Here is a 20,160-nt window from a genome sequence, read left to right as displayed (position 1 = left end):
ACATTCGGTTCTGAGAAGAATATTATAATAATGTTCGACTAAATTGTCAATGGCGATGGGGTGTTTTGTTTAGTGTTGCCATGCTACACTTATTGGTATGTTTAATTAGGTGGCTTGGTGATGAAATTTTGGCAACACAAGTGATAATGCAATCGTCTATGGGCAATTGTGTTATGTGAGTGTATGTTTCCTTAAAAGCCCTTAACAGAATTATTAATGTCTTGAGTTCTGACTATTTATTATTCTAAGGCCGGATTTCCCAGCACAGTATATGTCAACGTTGTAGCAAAATATTACATGTATTCATTTAGGATTCCAGGAAAGAACCAAATTACCACCAGTTTGAGAAGCACTGTCATAAATAATCACCATGGCAGTAATGTACTACAAGTAAAAGACAACATGTGATTTTCCCATGTTTGACAGGCGGTGATCAGACGAGTTTCTTGGCGATGAAGAAATCTTTGAGCCGCTTCATCTGCCACAATCCAACCGAGAGCAGTAGGAAGATCTGCAACATGGCCCACCACAGCACTGTACTGTGTGTGTCCTCACTGATCTGACGGAAGATCTCTTCCTTTTCCTGTTGGCAGAAACAACAACTTTCTACATGATCAGCTACTCTAGAATTATAAATAGAGGATATTAGTTGATTTCATTGCTTAAACTGATTTTGTTTTCAACTTTTTTTTTTTTTTTTTTTTTGCGGTTTCTGTAAGTTTAAGCGTATCCCAGCTGATGTGCACTGCTTATAGAACATGACAGAAGTAGTACTGCCAATTTGGTCGATATATTTATTGACTTTCCGATCTTTCTAGCAGTTTTTTTAAGCGATTAGTAACTATAATTCCTGCTGAGAAATAAACGATCAAATACATTTGGCATGATTTAAAACAAAAACCAAGAAAGGAGGGTCAAATGCAATCACCGTCATTTGCGCTAAATATTGCCAAAGGTCATAACACCATGCTGATTAATGAAAGCATTTCTTTTGCGTGGAAAACATGTACTTATATGATTTCTGTGACAATTGATGTGATTTGTCGCTGAGAAAAAATTACTGGGAACAATAATCAGTTTAAGACTTGTCCAGAATCAGGAGAAGTAAAGCAAATTTCATAAGTGGGAAAACAACAAAGAGTAAAACGTGTTTTGAATAATGTAATGTAAAATGTTTACAATCGAGAGGGGGAAATACAATGAGATTTTTATCTGGAAAAACCCCAATTTTGATTTGAAAGCCATATCATCCAGTCTTACCCGCTGGTAATCCTGCTGCCTGGTGATAAACACCATCTGATCAATGAGATGTTGCAGGCTGTATTCCAGCGTCTTCAAGTCGTCTTTGGTTCCATCGGCTTTCGGATTCAAGACATGCTCGCCGATCTGAACATCCAAATGTAACTTCTGCCAAACACAAGAAGAATCATGATCATTTAAAAAAAAAAATAATAATAATAACAATTCAAATGAAGCCTACTGTGATTGTGTGTGTTTGCAGGTCTTACCAGACGTTCTCCAGCAAAAACAGAGAAACTGGTGGAGTTGGTTTGGAAGCAGAGGAAGTGCTGACCGGACATGTGCGCCGTGAAGGTGAATTTAGAAAAGATGCCATAGCGCTTGCTCATCATCACCTAGTGTTCATTGGTTTGCCGTCAGAAATGATGACACAAATGAGTTGTTCTATGACACACAAGTTAAATGTTGTCAGTCACTTAACCAAAAGTTTGACTGATGCTTGTACTATACCTGTATCTTGACACTGAAACAATACTGTGACAAAAACTTTATAAAAGCAAACAGCTAAACAGCTTTAAATTAGTTTTATTTGCATTATTGCAGAGAATTATCAGAATACTACTTCATGAGGAGTTTAATATCTGCAAAAAATATCCGTCTTTGTATTTGTGCGCGACCAACACACGACTCGCCGCATTCTTTTTGACATAGAGTTGAATCCAGTGGCGAGCGGTGACCTTTTCAAGTGGGCATGCTGGACTGAGAAAAATGCGAGCCGGGCGAGAATCCCAACATGCGAGATGAAAAATTTGGGGTTATTTTAATTGTTAATTTTAATATTAAATAATCATAATTATGTTCTACATGCCCCACTGGTCTAAACACGACATTGTGATTAGTATTACATGTGTGGAATAAGAGATATGAAATAAAATCCAGCCGTTTTTATCCATCTCAGTGGGCGGCCATTTTGCCACTTGCTGACCACTGAAGACGACTTCAGTGTTGCTCAGGTGGTAACAACCAATCACAGCTCAGCTTCATAAAACAGGCGAGCTGTGATTGGTCGTTGAGTGAGCGCTGAGCAACTTTGATGTCATCTTCAGTCGACAGCAAGTGGCAAAATGGCCGCCCCCTGAGATGGATAACAACGACTGGATTTTATTTCATATCTCTTATTCCACACATGTAATACTAATCACAATGTCGTGTTTACATTAGTGAGGTCACGTAAATTATTGTCAAGAAATTTAAGGTTGACTTCCATTAAATAAAAAAACAACAATAAAAAGCTGAAATCAGTTATTGGCCAAATACTTTTTTTCATGTCCCTGTTTATTCATTGTTTCCTTTCCTGTACCTCATTGTTGGGGTCCCTGACTGTCACAGTGACGCCGAGGTGAGGCGAGTGGGTGGCCGACTTTAAGTCCCAAGGCTGCAACAGGAAATATCCTGAGGGCGAAAGAGATACGCTCACTTGCCGTAAGTCATCCCATTTTCCAAGAGACATTGAGTCGTTCTCTGAGGCGCTCTGTCCGTTGTTTTTGGCTCATTCTTAGCCTCTCTACAGAACTCACCCGTCACCAGCATGTCCTCGGGAATCTCCTCGATGATGCATCGCTCTTCCTTCTCGCCCAGATCGAAATACATGGCGGCCGCCAGCGTCAGGTAAGCCTGCAGTAAAAAGATGGCCCGTTGGAGCTTCATGGTCAGTCTGGTATGACCTATTCAAGAAAATTTGGCTTGGCAGGTACAATTAAAAACAGGTCTGTAAATGCCAAAAGGGTTTCCCAAAAGTCCACAGCGTGTCTATGCTGGAGGCTGCCGGGTGTGAGAAAGTCACAGGTGCTGCTTTGCGTGACGAGACATTGGTCAAGTGGTGTGACTGGTTCACTTGGCAGCCAATTGCAGCTTTACTGGTGTTTCATCGTAATTGTGTTTTCTCCAGACAGGGGAGGAAAAAAAAAACATCAAAGGAAATCAATGACTAAAATTGGATCAATCATACACTACAAATTATGTGCAAAGTGCATATGTTTTGTGTAAACTGTGCTGTACAATTTATTCCAAATCTATGTAATTAATTCTAATAGGAATTTTGTGTTTTATAATCTGCCCAAATCGGATTTTGTTCGAAGGCTCCACTGTCGTAAGGATTATGAGACGCTCTTGCTGACAACACAGCTCAGATTTATCGAGTAGCGTGAATATAATCCACATGTGAGATGACTGACAGCAGCATACTTGTTTTACATGAGGTCATTTATAATGTTAACACCCACGTGCCCACAGAGAATAGAGTCTCCTCTCAATGTGAGCATCTGCTAAAGTTGTAATCGTCCCCTCGCGCTCAAGTCAAGTATCACATCTCCACATCCTCCCACACCTTGCTGTGAATGCTGAATCAATATACTCTTTGGCAGACATATAATCAGGGCAAATATGTCATTTCCAAAACGTGAAACCATTGATTGTACACGTGTCAATGTGTATTCAGTACAGTTGTGGTCACATGTTTATTCATGCTCATCATAGATATGACTTTTGGTATTAACTGTGTTTGAACTGATCTCAGCGTCTGCAGTTGCTTTAGAAATGGACTTTCCGTGTTGTTCCAAGTATGGGTCGATCTAGCCAGTGCTATCAAACTAACACTTTTTGTGCTGGTATAGCAGCGTCAGTTGGTAGAGATAACCAACCACTTCAAGTTTATTAGTAATAGACTAGTACACCAAAATTCAGCATGCGACATCTGCGCCAACAACGATTTCCTATTTACAGTACCAAAAGGTACAATAATCAGGATTCTACATTTGGCAACATTGCGGCACGGGAGTCATCAGTTAAAAATAAGACATTTTAAATGTGTTGAATCCAACTGGAACTCGTTTGCTGCCATCAACGAGATTAGGGACTGGAGATTTTGTCTTTGAGTCAGAGCTCAAATTTTATATATACAAGCCTCAGCTGAGTATATTTGTAACATTTCCGTTTGGTGTCATGTCAAATATGTGCATTGGCTTCATATAGGTTGAGAATGACTGTGCTAAACTACTCTTAATTGTAGTAGTAAATCATATTTACAGTAAAAATTTGAATGAAAAATACTTCTAGGCCATAAATATTAAACGGCCAAAAAAATGGAAAATAATAGCAGTCCCCAGTAACCTTGTTTTTTGAGGGGGGCCTTCCACTTCCTCACGTTTGGATCTCGCCATTTCAAATGAGTTTGATGTACTGCCAAAAGCATATAGCTAGCACATCCACAAGCTGGAGGCTGCACTTCATTGTATTTGTTTACAGCGTAAACACGCCAGTGATGAGTAAATATGTAACCCACTGAACATGACGGTATGTGGATCCCACTGAGATTAGATAATGACATTTCTAAGGAGAGTATACAGGAAAGGCCTGGAAATCGGATCCAATCTCGTCATGGAGCCGTTCGTAGTGTCTTTCACTTGTTTCCCCGTCTGTCATCATTCAAATGCAGCAGATGTGTGCTATGCACGTTTGTGTCTGCTTTACATATTTCAACTGGCATATTTCTCTGTCACAGTTGCAAGAGTGTCTGCTTTGGACGTTAAACGCGATTACCTCATACTTTGTCAAATGTGCGGTGGCATCAAGTGTGATTTCAAGGCTCTCAAGGTCGATCATTTGTTTTAAAGTCGGTGATTATCTTTACCGAGTTTATGGTTGCACACTTCAAAGGCTTATTCATGCGCCTAGTATGTTAGAATACAAACAGAATGTGTTTGTGGTTGTTAAACACCTGAAGGCAAGTTATTCTCAACCCTGCAGCCAATGGTACTGTGGTCTTTGGTTTGAACCTGCAAGATTCCATGAGAGAAACACGGATGGAAAAAAATGGATGGTATACAATCTAGCTAACAAATGAAGCTTATCCAGGTCTACAATAAAATGTCAATTTTTAAATATTACCGGAGCAATCATCCATTTCTATTGTATACATCAGGATTGTTGGTGAATCGATGTCTAAATAATGGGTCTATTTCCTGTTTTAGTCTGGATATTGACCATTTTGATTTTGAACAAAAGGCCCAGATTTGCATCAAAGGTCTGCTGGTGTTGGCCATTTGAGACCGTTTGTAATGTTTGACAAGATGTAATACAGAGTGAAAGTGTAGACTTCTACGTTAGCTTCTCCTGCTATCTGAATTATTCCAATAATAGGGATTTTGTTGTTTTGATATATGAACAAATTGGATTACTTTTGACAAGAAGGGGTGCAACATCTGCTTCTCATGCTGTAATTCATCTTCATTTGAATTGAACCAAACCAAATATAATGAATCTTTTTGGGGTTTTTGAATTCCTTACAGATTAGATTCATTTGATGACAAATGAGCACTACATGGAGCTGTAGCAACACAATTTTATTCACGATACAGATTAAAAAATTTTTTTTTTTAATATTTGTGGTATTGTTTTATACAAAAATATTTTCTTCATGGAATCAGTACCTGAAAAGCATTACAAAAAAAAAAGAATACAAATGACTACATTCATATTTGTACATGACAGGTTAAAATCCTGTAAATAAATATTCCTTTCTTGCGTTCAATTCATCCTAAAGCCCCTTTTTGATCACCTGCAACATTGAATCAGTGTCTAATGGTGATGATAACCAAACTACACCTCTCCATTGAGCTCAGATCTTTCCGTAGGACTCACTAGACGCTTATTTTAACACTGACGAAGCAGAAGGTCCAGTTCACGACTCAAGCAAATAAACTGCAGACCTTCTGATGTTGTATCTCCTCCTACGTCTTTTTCGTCCTCGCCGCACCTTACGTTCCTTCTTCCCTCCGCCAGCTTTCCACTTCTTCTCCTGCTTAGTTTCAAGGCCTAGTCATAAGCAGTTGTCTGGAACGCACTTCCGCTCCTCCTCCAGCAGGGGACAGGGTGCTCCATTGTTGGCGTGCTGCATGAGGACATAGCGTGTGCGGTGTTGCAGGCCTGCATCTCCGCACTTGCCCTTGCACAGGCCCCAAGGAGACCATGCTGACACCTCACAGTCCAGTGGCGTTTCTGCGTTGCACAACGGTAGACTTTAGTTGACGGGTGGAGGACACGGCTACGCCAAGCTGCATGCGCTCCTTTTTTCTCAGGGTTTATTTAGGACAGTCATATCCAAGAGGAGGGTTAGCCCAATTCACATGACCTCACCTGAACCTCCAACCTAAACCTAACCTCAAATTCTAATCCGTAACCCTAAATGGCAAGAGTAAATAATCCGGAATCTTAATCTTGACCTCTAATCTTAACCCTAAAGATTAGTAGAACTAACCCAAACCATAATCCTAACAGTGATCCTAAACTCTTAACTCCAACCCCTAATCCTAAATCATGAACCCCTAATTTTGACCCTTAACACCGAACCTAAATCCTAAACCCAACCCATGAAGGAGAATATTAGAAGTAACCCCAAGTCCAACCTTGAACCTTTGAAGGGAATATCCCCAACAATAACATATTGTGGTAGTGTCAGCATTGACGACATGCAGTGGTTCTCAACCCCGGTCCTCGGGTACCCCTAATCCAGCCTGTTTTCCATGTCTCCCTCAGCCAACACAGCTGATGATCTTATCAGGCTTTATGCAGAGCTTGCTGATTAGCTGATCGTTTGGAAACACCTGTGTTGGCTGAGGGAGACATGGAAATCAAGCTGGATAGGAGTACTCCAGGACGGCGGTTGAGAACCACTGCTTAAATCATCGATTATCATTTACCGGTAAATAAAATGTGCTCCTTTGAGAACCAGACCAAAATTTTCACGTGTCATTTCACTGTTCATCTTTTGAGAATCGAAATGAACGAAAGGGGACACCTCCGACAAGGTGGTATGTGCGATTGAGTACAAATTTGGTCCAACAAAAAGTAAAAAATAAAAATAAAAAAAAAAGCAGAGGGATGAGGCGAGCTACGGAGGCAGCACTGAAGGATGGATTGCCTGCTGGAAGATGGCGTCAAGGCTGTTACGGCTCCATATTGCAGGTCCATTAAGGACACTGGGAAGACGTTAGTGGGCCAAAGTATGAAATACCATCAGTCAAACTTGGCCTGTATTGGTTGACATCTGTGAATATATTACACAGAAAGAGGTTCAAGAAGGTGATTGTGACTCAGCTGTGAATGTCATCTTTCCGGCCCTCTAGGAATATTGAGGAGTAAGAGATAAAACTATATGGATGAGACTGGAGGCTGTTTGCAAGAACTAGAAACTGATCAAAACTGACGTTTGGACTGTTTACGTGACCCCAGAGCGTGACAATAAAACAGTTCTTCAGCATTCCAGCCTCAGAGCTGCGGTACTGTGCAAAGATGTTTTCATTTGTCAGATTTATTGAGCGGGTCAATGTGAACTGGGATCGTTTGGACAGCATCGACAAAGTCTGTAAGTTAAAGTTTACAACTGTAGGTTTTTGTTGTGTAAACGCTGGAATGCGTCCCTGATTGTTGGTCCCTAACTTTTGACGCCTGCCCAGGGGGAACTAACCTGTCCTTCTATAAATCCCTTGTCACATTATTCTTTAAAAGTTGACTCATTCTCATAACTCTCCCATCCAACATCAGCAGGACCGCCGTGTGGTCGCCTTGTAAAAAGATTTGTATTTTTCTTTTCTTCCTGCTTTGGCTCGCGCTTAATCCACCCAACAGGGACTCATAAACAGCAACTGTGTGTGAATCAACACAAACTGAATGGAACTTCACCTCATTAATAGTGATCCTGTTGAAATGTCTGCCTTCCATTTTTCGGTGGCTGACCCATATTATCGCAACCTCTTCCTTAAGATGCCACATGTGTCTTTTGCCCTTCTTTCTGGTCTTCTTTGAGTTTTAGTGCTCACCTTAAGGGCTCCCAAATGCTTCTTAGCAGGTCAGCTTGCCCTAAACATTGTTTCAAGTATAGCTCATGCAGAACATGTTAGCTTCAAGTTCAAACCTGTAGATGTGGCGTACACTTGTTGATAAATTGAGTCACTGTTTGGATTGTTTCCGGCAAGTAATTTTATGACACGTGCAGTTCTTACAGAAATATTAGTAGGTTAAGTGTGTTAAAGGGGAAGTCAACCTTAAACATTTCTTGACAATATTATGTTATATGTGACCTCACTAGTCTAAACATGACATTCTGATTAATATTACATTTGTGGAATATGAGTTATGCAGCAAAATCCAGCAGTTAATATCCATCTCGGGGTGTAGCCATTTTGCCACTTACTGTCAACTGAAGATGACATCACAATTTCTCAAGGCTCAGGCAATGACCAATCACAGCTCACCTGTTTTCTGAAACTGCACTGTGATTCGTTACCTGAAACAAGCAACTGTGATGTCAATTTCACTCGACAGCAAGTGACAAAATAGCCGCCTTCTGATATTGATAAAAACTGCTGGATTTTGCTGCTTAGCTCATAGCTATTCCACAACTGCAATATTAACCATCCATCTATCCATTTTCTTGACTGCTTACTTCTCACAAGGGTCGCGGGGGTGCTGGAGCCTATCCCAGCTGGCTTCGGGCCAGTATTAGCCAGAATACTGTCTTTAGACTAGTGGGGCTGCATAATACATATTAAGAAATTTTGGAAGGGTTGACTTCCGCTTTAAATTTGAAATGAAAAAGGCTTGTCATGTGATTTTTTTCATTTTATTTTATACCAGCTCTTTAATGGCTTGATGATTATGTCTAACATGAACTCACACTCAACAAATGTTTTACCTCTGTACGTTTGCATTTGCGTTGAGGACATGTACTGTGTTCTTTAATACATCATTTTACTTTTTAAACACCTAATTTGTGTGTACCTTGACCAAAAATGCTCATCTACAACCATGCTTGACGAGTTATTCCTCCAACTTACTTATGAGGTTGTCCTCAATGTCATTCTCTGTTGGCAGCAGATTGGACTGGGTGAGCTCTGCCGGAAGTCTAATGATCTGGTTGGTCTTCCTTATCTTGGTCAGCGTTACTTTGGCAATGGGTGGGAGGTGCTTCAGACGGGGGTAGTAGAAGGAGTTGGCTGGGTGGCTGGGGAAGGATGACGTTATCTACCAATGAAAAAGGACAAGAACGGACTTTGGATAAGTTAAGAAGCTGGGGAGCTTACGTTTTCATGTTCAACTGAAAAAGAAGTGAGCGTTTCCACCAAGTGTTCAAGACCTCAATCTCAGTGCCAGCAGCACGAATATCCATCTTACGCTCATGATTGCCCTACCTGGGTGATTTTATCTTGAGGCATGGTCTCGAAGTTGGGCGAGGAGAACGTGAAGCCGCTGTCTGTCCCAGCATCGTAGGGGAAAAGCTCCAGAGACACGCTGTCTTTCCACTGATCGCCATTGCACAGATCCACGCTATCCGTTCCCACAAACCAGTCGGGGCTCGGAACGAGGCGCACGATAAAGGACAGCTGGAGAATTGACAAATGGAGCAAGGTTACCACGATAGGAGTCTAATAATGTTCTAGGCTATTCAAGCGATCCATTCTTAAGATAAGTCACTGACTACACCATCAACGCCTGAAGTTAGTTCCATTGCCTGCATTTTAACTTCAGACCTGGCCGGACACGTCCCCCAACTTTACGACCACCCTGAAGACCCGCCCAGATGGAAATCCAACCCTACTCCTGCTGAGCTTTATGGACCGTATCAAGGCATACGTTTTTCTTGCAGATGAAGCAGCCAGAAACGTCGAAGCTGCTGTTTTGATGTGACTTTTACTTGTTTGTTGAAATAGTGTTCCTGATATATGGCTGCTACATTGAGGTCATACACGCTCCATTTCTTTCCCTCGGCCCCACTTTACTTAAGGTTTTGACCAAGCCGCTATTGTCTATCATACACTGACCCCTGAGTGGGTCCAATCGAAACCCTGACCTAGTATGAACAAGTCGGGTATGCGAGTGACTCACATAGGAGTGTCTGGCAAAGACCTCAACCACAGTGCTGCTCTGGCCGGTGCCTCCTATGACAGCAGGAGCTGAGAAGATGCCATAAACGCTCTGAATCTGTTCCCCGGCCTGCTCCACTTCCTTCATTAGCGTCCAAGCTTCGCCTTTTTCTGTGAACTCCCTCACTCCGTTACTGGCAAAGCCATTACGCTGCCACATGTGGTAGTCGGAGCTGTGGGTCACGCCTGAGGGCAGAGGGAGGAAAGACAGGGGGATCACCACCGTGTATTTAATTACATGGTAGTTGACATTAGTCACTTTCTATCCAATTTACTTTCATCCCTGATGTCGGATTTAGGACTTCAGATGGTTTTCTCATATCTGGAGGATACGAGATGAGATCTGATGCTTATTACAGCACTTAGGGCAGCGATGTCCAATCTTTTTTCTTCTGAGGGCCACATCCAGAAAAATCAAAGGATTCTTTCATTTATTTCATTCCGCAAAATCAGTCAACAATGGTATATTGTTTATATATTACAGTTACGGTAAATTTAAAAAATAGTATATTGTAAAATGAGATGAGGCAAATAGTTTAGTGTTGTTGTTTTTTTCCACAAAAAAATGAGGGTGACATTTGGTTCTGTCACTCAACCAATCGAAATGTTTACCACCCCTTATCTTTAGGGCAAGTTTGCCGAAAACGCCTAAAAAAAGGTGCACCCAAAGTAAGTTTGAGGCTGTTCCTGAACCATTTGGGGTGTCGGCATAGTATTTTTATTTTTATTTTCAGATTATCCTTCGAATTTTTGCTGCCGGATGTCCGTATGAAAAGGGGTGTTAATGAGGGTTTTACCATTCCACCTAATTACTGCCAGTAATGGTGTCCAGTGGCTGTTATGGTTAAATAAAAACGATGGGCTTCATACAAGTATGCAGAGTTTACAGAGAGAAGGACATAGACATTAATTTTTGAATGTGAGTCATCAGGCCACCATGGCAAAAGCGCAAAAATATTTCATCTGGCTGGTGTATGTGCTTCTAAATTCGAAATTGTGAAGTTTACGGCGAAAATGGCAGCTTTGAAACAAAATGGGAGAAATGTTGTGCCTTTACGGCTATTGTCTTCTTGAGACGTTTTTTGACTGACATGGCTACCACATGATGTGTTGTTACGTATAACTGGCTTCAGTGGCTGAATTTTCAAGCCGTCTGTTCAATCCAGCGTACAGTACGTTATGTCGCTGTTGGTATACAAGATGGGAAACATGAACTTGGTGTTGTTAGTGTACCTATACTGCACGGTACTCACCGACAAGGTTGGACCATTGCGCGGGGGGGCGGTAGACAGGATACTGTTTGGGGAAGGCATCTCGTGTCCACTTGCCGCTAAAGGTCAAGTTGTACTGGGCTGCTTCCGAGGCGGTACACACGGGGACGTCCGTCGGCACGGGCATCGGATGGACACCGTGACCCAGCGTCAGCATCGTGACCACCGCGAGGCGGAGGCGGAGGCGGAGGAGGGCCTCGCTGGTGGAGGACATGCTTGTCGAGGCGTCCATGATCATGAGGCGGGAGAAGCGGGAAAGGAGACTTAAGGAAAAGAGTCAGAATCGTCTTAACGGAAATGGACAGTCCCAAAAACATGTAAGGTACATTGAAGACTTTAAATTCCTCATTGATGTAGACAATTGATACATGTAGTTTTTTTGTTTTTGTTTTTGTTTTGCTGCGTACGATCCTGCTGCCTGTCCCCACTACTGTTAACATTTATGACTTTATATAGTATTCAGTTACTCATCATATTGATTTCGTATTTACAACTGCTTATCTAAAAAGCATTGATACAATGTTTTTTGATCCAATGTTGCTTACTATTCTTGTTGCTGGTTACATTCACATCTATTTATTACTTAAAAATATTGTTTAATTCTAAACTGCTTAAATATAGACTACTTACAGATCCATTCATAATGTACATGTACTGTATGCAATATGTACAGTAAGTGCACATAGTTTTTTGCTACAAACAATGCTGGTGACTAATCTTGCTGCTGGTGAAATTCACATTTTACATCCACTTCAGTATGCATCGATGTACATCTCACATGTAATCTGCTCGCAGATGTATTCATGATCATGTCGAGTTGCTACATTCACATCCTTTAGTTATTGCAGCAGATATTTTTACCACTTCCACACATTGTAGTGTTTATCATAATGAATTATTCAGTGAACAGACATTTTAAACACGTTTCACACAGATCACATATTTACGTCGTCATCTTCTCCAAAATAAATACTAATATGCTTATTCAATAGGCCCAAATTCCAGTTCTATGAATACATATTGGCAGCATGCATTTGTGGTTGTCTAATACTCACTGGTTTTGCAGATGGCTCCTGATGAATGAAGGCTTGGGGAAGAGAGAGAGGAGGGGGGTGGAGAGCAGTGGTTGTGGCTGCCGGCAAAAGTGACTGCGAAGTTCCAAAGTCCAAATTGACCTTTTTATATCTTTTCGGAAGCTTCACCCCCCCCCCCTTCCCTACTATCCAATCCATCCCCTTTCCCCTCCTTTTTTTGGTTCCACTCCCTTTTTAAACATGCTCCACCGCATCCTATTTGCTTGTCACTTGATCCTATGCCATCTTTACAAAAGACAGCTATTTCATCTGTGCAAAGTCACGCTCACACACAAGTGGGGCTACCGCAAAGCCGATCAATCTGATATTTAAAAAAAAAAAAAAAAAAATTCAGAACAAGCTTGACATTTTACGGGAGTAACAAGTAGTGTTGTTCCGATACTGTTTTTGGCCCCCGATACCGATACCATACTGATACCTAAGGTTTTTTTTCCCCTCAACATGAAAAAGCTGTCCTGCCATTGGCTCAGAGCATTCATAGGCCAATAGGATATCTTAGATCAGCATGCAGTGAACATGTCACATGTCAGTGAATGTTGCGCATGAGCAAGACGCAAGATACTGCATCCAAAATCCTATATTAGCTTTGGAATGAATGGTATCGGCATGTTACTTGTGAGGACTCACCGAAACCGATACCACTGTTTTAATGCAGTATCGGCACCTCTGCCGATACCAGTATCGGTATCGGAACAACACTAGTAACAAGATAACGGTTTGCCATTTACGTCACATTTGCGCTGCGTTTTGTAACATAAATGCCCGTTCTGTTTTACATTGAATGTGTTTGTGGCGTAAAAGGATCATTTTGACTGGCAAATTGCGATGCGAGGCTGCTGATCTTGAGCTTGAGTCATCCACCGTGCCGCACGGGTCATATATAATCAAATAAAAAGGCTGTTGTATATATATTTTTGTGCAAATTCCTACACAGAGCAGCTTTAAAACCCACTACAAGATAAAACGTAAAATACAAAGATAACACTGATGCTAAAATTGCTTTTTCATAAACAGTGGACTCTATGCTTACATGATTTCTGCAATCAGTGTGCCAACTTCTGCCTGGTTATGCCATAAAAAATAAATAAATAAAATAAATCACATTTTATATATATATATATATATAATATGTGTGTGTGTGTGTGTGTATATTTTATTTTTATTTTTTTTATGGCATAACCAGGAAGCGTAAGGGGGGGACTATTTGAAGTCTTTTGCTGAACACTTTTTGTCCATAAAGATTGAAAAGTGTGTCACGTTTGAGCCAGTCAAGCCTTCCATGTGGGCAGAGGATGCCGTGTCTCCGTTTTACAGTGTGAGATGTTTGACTTCCCTCCCGACAGGAAGCGACGATGGCAGCTGCTGTTTTCTCTTCCATCTCCTCTAAAGCCTCGTGTGTATGTGTGTTTGACTTTTGGTCATCTTTCAGCCAGGAATGTGTGTGTGTGTGCTTGCGTATACGCGGAGGCCGGGTGTGGTGCTGGGCTCAAATGGGTGCCTCAGGGTGGCAGCCTACCCAACAGCATGCGCTCACGTGCAAACGCGCAAATATGCCAGCATGCTGACTCCGCCCACATCTGATGTTTTCCATATGGTCACGTTTCTTCTTGCATACACACACATTGACACACGCATACGCTGGGGCCAATGACTCTCACGTGACCCCTTTTTAGGATTGCACTGTGGACATTTGTTCATTTTCACCTAGTGACTTTTGGTCACGGATCAAGTCAATTGTCCTAGTGTGCCGCTAATCCGGCATTTTGGTATTCTGTCAATTTGTGGATGTCAGAAGGTCGTGGTTTTTATGCTGGCAATGTATTGGTCATGTATTGGCAAAGCATAATACTTGGCTCACATCAAATTCTCTTCAGGCCATAGATGGAGAATATCTTCCTTGTCTTAATTTGTTCATGCTCCCTGCTTGTTGTTCTTCCACGTAACTGCTTTCATCTAGTCTAAGGTCCATTTTCTCACTTGTTTTTAGTTGCCATTTCTAAAAGGCAATGAAAAATTAGTTGAGTTGTATAGGTTATGGGTTATAGTAATGGTGGCCAAAGGTTTGAAATTATTTGTCCCCATGTCATTTTTATATCACAGAAACGGGTATTTGAACAGGGGTGTGTAAACTTTTCATATCTACTGTAAAGCTCCCAAATGTCTGTCTGTCAGTCAATCAATCAATGGATCGATCTCATGTGTAGATATGAGATGAAAAAAAGATTAGTCTACACATTTTGACCATATTTACTTTGCAAACATGACGTGAGTGATGTCATCTTTTCTTCTGTGCATGAGTGTCATTTTGGGGATGCTTTTGGTTCACACACAAGACAGACTGAGGTCGCAATTAATAATGTAATATGAACGATTACACACGCACACACAACGGATTCCACCAAAAAATCCAAATTGAGCATTAAGACCTGCAGTATGAAACTAGCCCAAAACACTTGATCTCATTTGTATGCTGTTGCTAACCAAAACTGCAGCACATACCACAGTATTAAGCAAAATCCAACTAATCAAGTTTTGTCCAGCATTGCTTTTCAACTTTGTTGCTCACCAAAACTGCAGTATAGCAGATGATCTGGAATTACTCAGTTCATCATCCTTATCTTACACAATCTGTAAAATAAAAATAAAAAACAGCTTACAATTTGAGGATACCGGTAGGTTGCGCAGAACTCACTTGCAAACATTGCTCCATGGTTTCAGGCAAAGTGGTGGAAACTGTGCCTTGCTCTTTGACACCTCATACGTACCCAGAAAGAAAACGAGCATCTCTTCGCCTAGTTGCCCTTCTTCTCTACAGCGTAGCTCCAACCTTTGACCCCTGTGAAAATCCTTACAGATGCGCAACCGCCCCAATGCCTTGCAGTATTGCTTTTTTGTGTGTGTGTGTGTTTCCATCACAGCGCACGCGTGCGACGGCTCGAACAATGCTCCACATTGACTGATTTCCTCGCCTTCAACAGATGATATAAAAAATGCTTTTTTAGTTGCTGCAAAAAGTGACATCATTGAACTTTTTACCAGCAATCTTAAAAACACTGATCCAGCGAGCAGACGCCGTTTGGAAGGCAAATCTTAAAATGTGGCGTCGTCCGACAAAGCCTCGCGCCACCGCCAGTCACTCTAAACGAGCTTCAAACCATTTAACAGCATTTGTTTTTCGTGCGGCGCCAGCGTTGCTGTGGCAACAGGAAGTTGTTGTCATTGTGTCAGGTCGTCGTCATGGAAATACGCATAAAGTTGCAGCCCAATGAAAAGCTCGTACCACGAAAGTGACTCACTTTTTGCTTTTTTTATTAAGAAACCAAAATATTCTCTTTCTGGTAGTTTTTATTTCACATAGAATGAAATGAAAATGTACCTTTAGACTTTGCTCTCCAGATGTGGTGAAGCAGCATGCGGCTCACGCTTACATCATTGAACAATTTCATAAGCTAGCATGTATGTTTTTGGAACGTGGGAGGGAAAAAAGCATGTAGGCAAATGGCAAACAGGATTGCTGTAGCTCAAAACTCAGAACCGCGAGGCAGGTGTGCAAATCACTTAGCCGCTTGTGACCGATGATCCACAAGTAACTACATCCAGATGTGATCATGAAATCTGTTTCTCTTTTTTTTACGACACGATATGTACAGAAAACAAAGGGAGACGCTTATTTTCACCCAGTGAGGAATAGAATGTACAGAGACCTGTTTTCGTGTACAGAGTATAAGTCGTCAGAAAACTATAGATGGGCTACTTGCAATATTTCGGAACAATATTTGTTTGCACTGCGTTCTTTTCCCACCACGACAGAGTTACTTTGAATCAAATGTATTTGCCTAAATCCTGCTGAAACGGGCGTTAGGGACAACCTCGTCATTGAAAGTTTGTGTCATCAGTCACGACAAACCAATGTGAGATTTTAGGGAACAACTTGATTTATATCTCCAGAATTAAGCTCTGGTTGGTGTATTATGACTACAGAGTATGAAAACGTGTATAAATTCTCCATTCGGGGAAACTGCTGACTCTGCTTTTGTTGTTCACTCTGACAATAATACTCGGTATAAAAGGTTATTTTAATGCATATGTATTGTGTACACAGCAGAATATGAAAAGCTGCATACGACATAAGTTGCAGAGGTTTTTGTTCATATTTGGCGATGGTTCCACCGCATCCTCCACAATTTGCCGGTTTGTGATGAAGTGCTGTCTCCATGAGGGAAAATGCGCACTTCTCTCTTTCGTCTGTTTGAGAAGTTGTAACGTCCTCCGCCATTGCTGATCACGGCTACCGTAGCACCACTCAACCGGACGGAGTCTTCTGTAAAATATGCTAACTCCATGAATGAAAATGATTTCATTGTCTTTACAGGCTCCCGCTATTTTTCCACACTCTGAGCTCCGCTTCCTCAAGTAAAAAGCCGCTTGCATTGCATACTACACGTAAACGCTGTCATGTCAGTCGAAAAGGGGAAGCAGAGCTGCACTGTTAGCACAGCATTACCGAGCTAACCGTGTTATCAGTGCTAGCTTCCAATAGCCGGCACATATTCAACTGTTGAGTGAAGTGGTGGAGGTGAGAATTTGGGGGAGATTTGTATTTGATGATGTGTCAGCTGCACAAATCTGCATTTTATTCCACAATGTGTAATTTGCCCTCCACGTGTGAAAAGGCTCCATTTTTTTTTTCTTCAGTCTCTGAACTGTTTTCGTCTAATCGCAACACCCTAGCTCCGCCCCTGGTCGGCATGTTTACCAACTGCAATCAGCAGGAAAAATATAGATGAAATAAAGGTTTCAATAAGAACAAATAAATGTATTGACTAATTAATTTTAAAAAAAACAATGTTTTAAATCCAAAACCAAGTTAAATTTCAATTTCTTTCAACTTTGTAGAGTTTGACCCAACTATGTCTGAGGCCTTTTCTTAAAATAGCTGGGAACTGTTTCAAGTTGGGGAAAAATGCAGTGAGTGTATTTGAAGAAATAAGGTCAATAGTGTGGCGTCATTCATAAACATAGCACATCTTCCACCTTCCACACACGAGGCGGATGTAGCATATTTGTTGGCGTTTTCCTTTGTTGGTACCTCCAATGTCTCCCTGTGTTCTTCCGCCGGCTCGTCCGGTCTGACCCACTCAAACGTGATCCCTTCATGTTTTTCCCATCATGCACATCTCCCGCAATGTAGGGAGGCTGCCAGCCCCCGACCGGATGTGATTTACGCAACAGCAAAAACGATCAGTTTGGCAGTACGGTAGTTTTGCCTGACATGTTTTCAGAGGAAGAAGCAGCAGAACAGCTAATAAAGTGCGTGGATGAATAATTAGCTCACAAACCAGGCATTTTTTCATTCATTTGAATATCATTTTGTCATTTTTAGTTTCATTTATTAGATATATATATATGATTTGCATTTACTTTGATTTACTTCTCAGTGAGCGAGCCACATCAGTGCCATCCATTTCCTAAACCGCATACTCCTCGCTAGGGTCACTGATGTGCTGGAGCCTATCCCAGCCGGTGTCGGTGGTTCCCTCTCACGTTCATCATCCTGTGGTTTGCAACAGCCTAAAAAGAAACGTTACTACTTGATAAACACGCATCTCGTCCATCCGTCATCAACCGCTAAAGCAAAGCTCAATCTCCCATAAATATAGCTTATGGCGCTTACATAACCGTTCTGAGTAATGCTGCTAAGATGCTAAGGAAACGGTAGCGTAAAAGTGGATATTGGAGAGCATTAGAACTATGCGAAATGGCAAAGCGGTTGCGCTTCTGTCAGAACGCTCGTCTTTTTTCATGTCTTCTGGCAGCGGTCGGACTTGAACGACCTTCCTGCTTTACATCCTTTATTAGGTTGGCCATTTTGTCGGCCGGAGAAGTAGCCTTGGACGGCAGCATTATGGCTTTGGACCCCATCTTTATACCTTTTTCTCCCCCTTGCCATTGGCGTCACAAGAGCAGATTCTCTGAAAGGTGATTCAAAGGCGTTACTCTGCTTCCAAAGCTTTACGTAAGCGCTAGCCATCATCATTTCTTTCTCGTCTATTCCTCGCCTTTTCAGGGTCTTGGCAAATTCTGCGAATGATCGGCAAGCTTTGAGAGGGCACAATGGCTCCTCAAAGACACCAGCGTCCAACTGGGACTCATTTGAGCATGAGCGCAAAATGGCTCATCAGCCAGCTTTGATCGCGAGGTGTGTTAGTGGCTGGATAGGGGCTCTTGAGGACCCAACTTGGAGAACCCTCCTCTAGAACCTACTGAGTTTTCTAGCTCTTGGAGTCAACAAAAGAGCAGAAAGGGTGACATTTCTTCACCTACGTCTGACCTGCGATGGCGACTGCGCATATTTGTGGAGGAGGGTCTTCCCTCAGGCTGCAATATGTCAAACTGTGAACTGTATCAAATGAATATGCTTCACTTGAAATGGCTGTTACTGTATTGTACATTTCAAGCGCACCCCCCAAAAACATTGGAACAGCTTTCGTCTCACTTAACAGTGAATGAGATTACCGTAACACAATAATTCTTCTCTTCCTTCCCTGAGTGTCCGATGAGGTCCTGACAGGCGTCATGTTCCAAAGTTTGTTTTCATAGGAGTGAGCACTTGGCAGCACAATTTGCTGTGTGGATTATCTACTGCCAGCCCCCGTTTCTCGTGTTTCTCATTTCATGAAATAATGATGACCAATGTGGGAAGTGATAAACAGAAATCCAACAGGGGAAGGAAGAAAATACTTGGCAATCTTTTTCTTTCTTTACCTGTCAACCACATAATGTAAGCAATAGGCATGTGACGATAACAGCAATGTCGTGATATTAAAACTGCCACAATATGTCGCTGTCGTCATGTCAGAATATTAAAAGCAGCACATCTGTTTAAAAAAAAAATAAAAAATCTGGTTGATTTCCATTTATGCAGTTCTAGCAGCCTTTGATGACTATTTTTTTTTGTGCAGTTTAATTTTCACAAGGCATGTTTTGGCCCTTCTATGTTTAAAATCCATGCTATTAGTCAGATGAAATATGAGTCAATATGTGGAGGAACTCAATGTGTGTGCCTCAATATTAAGTGTTATTAGAGATTAAAGGTTGTTTATATGCATTGCTGTAACGTACAAAAGCACTATATTGTGCATTTATTTTTATTTTTTTGTATGAGCTCATTTTTTTACAATGTTGTAACCTTTTTTTTTTTTTTTTTTTATCACCAACCTCCCCAGAATATCATGATAATTATCGTATCGTGACCTTCATCGTGATAATATCGTAACGTGATGTTTGGATTTCATTACATCCCAAGTAAGCAACAGTAGATATTTGAGCGGACGTTATGTGATGCCAAAAAAATACAAAATAAAGAAATTGGGTTCTGTACATCCAGTACGTGCGGTTTAAAGTCTTGTTTTAGTTGTTTAACCGTTTTCTTTTTTAGGAAATGCAAGAATAACAATGATATATACAATGTAAAATGTGACATTTCATTGCATTGGTCCAATATGAAGAGCTCGAGTGGTGAAAGTAGAAAGCAATGGAAAACGGAGCCATTTTGGACTGCTCATTTGGAGTCCACGT

The 20,160-nt window shown here is 41.4% G+C and overlaps 3 protein-coding genes across 5 annotated transcripts in view; 1 reads left to right on the top strand and 2 right to left on the bottom strand.

Annotated features, from left to right (window-relative positions):
• The window catches only part of maea (macrophage erythroblast attacher, E3 ubiquitin ligase), a 46,054-nt gene that overhangs the window by 542 nt on the left and 25,352 nt on the right, over positions 1–20,160 (top strand). Inside the window, exons 2-5 of the mRNA XM_077531307.1 lie at positions 427–1,400; positions 1,502–1,593; positions 2,629–2,721; positions 2,810–2,907. The gene's annotated coding sequence lies outside the window, so the exon portion shown is untranslated. The remainder of the gene's footprint in view (positions 1–426; positions 1,401–1,501; positions 1,594–2,628; positions 2,722–2,809; positions 2,908–20,160) is intronic.
• Positions 434–1,631, bottom strand: LOC144026247 (transmembrane emp24 domain-containing protein 11). Its single transcript, XM_077532835.1, has 3 exons — positions 1,509–1,631; positions 1,261–1,407; positions 434–583 (listed from the first exon to the last, which is right to left on the bottom strand). The coding sequence occupies exons 1-3, from the start codon at positions 1,629–1,631 to the stop codon at positions 434–436; spliced, it is 420 nt and encodes a 139-aa protein (XP_077388961.1).
• spon2b (spondin 2b, extracellular matrix protein) lies at positions 1,597–15,776 on the bottom strand. Of its 3 annotated transcripts, none has more exons than XM_077531304.1 (9): positions 15,275–15,776; positions 12,544–12,636; positions 11,471–11,703; positions 10,180–10,403; positions 9,486–9,677; positions 9,132–9,318; positions 2,817–2,913; positions 2,600–2,691; positions 1,597–1,634 (listed from the first exon to the last, which is right to left on the bottom strand). In XM_077531304.1, the coding sequence occupies exons 1-8, from the start codon at positions 15,604–15,606 to the stop codon at positions 2,601–2,603; spliced, it is 1,449 nt and encodes a 482-aa protein (XP_077387430.1). In that variant the 5' UTR covers positions 15,607–15,776; the 3' UTR covers positions 1,597–1,634; position 2,600. The 3 variants fall into 3 exon arrangements, with proteins under 3 accessions (XP_077387430.1, XP_077387428.1, XP_077387429.1); XM_077531302.1 differs by having other exon boundaries at positions 1,603–1,634; positions 11,471–11,751; XM_077531303.1 differs by lacking the exons at positions 1,597–1,634; positions 2,600–2,691; positions 2,817–2,913 and adding an exon at positions 5,664–6,294 and having other exon boundaries at positions 11,471–11,751.

Source organism: Festucalex cinctus, chromosome 9 (assembly GCF_051991245.1).
Source record: "Festucalex cinctus isolate MCC-2025b chromosome 9, RoL_Fcin_1.0, whole genome shotgun sequence".
Classification (NCBI taxonomy): domain Eukaryota; kingdom Metazoa; phylum Chordata; class Actinopteri; order Syngnathiformes; family Syngnathidae; genus Festucalex; species Festucalex cinctus.
Note: the sequence above shows the minus strand (reverse complement) of the source record. Positions and strands in the feature narration are given on the sequence as shown.

Coding starts and splice junctions, on each gene's coding strand:
- LOC144026247 (XM_077532835.1), bottom strand. CDS start 1,631: ATGATGAGCAAGCGCTATGGCATCTTTTCTAAATTCACCTTCACGGCG. Junction 1,408..1,508: donor TTTTTGCTGGAGAACGTCTG/GTAAGACCTGCA, acceptor TGTGTTTGGCAG/AAGTTACATTTGGATGTTCA. Junction 584..1,260: donor GGCAGCAGGATTACCAGCGG/GTAAGACTGGAT, acceptor TTCTGCCAACAG/GAAAAGGAAGAGATCTTCCG.
- spon2b (XM_077531302.1), bottom strand. CDS start 15,606: ATGATGTCACTTTTTGCAGCAACTAAAAAAGCATTTTTTATATCATCT. Junction 2,914..9,131: donor CATTGAGGACAACCTCATAA/GTAAGTTGGAGG, acceptor TTTTTACTGCAG/GCTTACCTGACGCTGGCGGC. Junction 2,692..2,816: donor CGAGGACATGCTGGTGACGG/GTGAGTTCTGTA, acceptor TTTCGCCCTCAG/GATATTTCCTGTTGCAGCCT.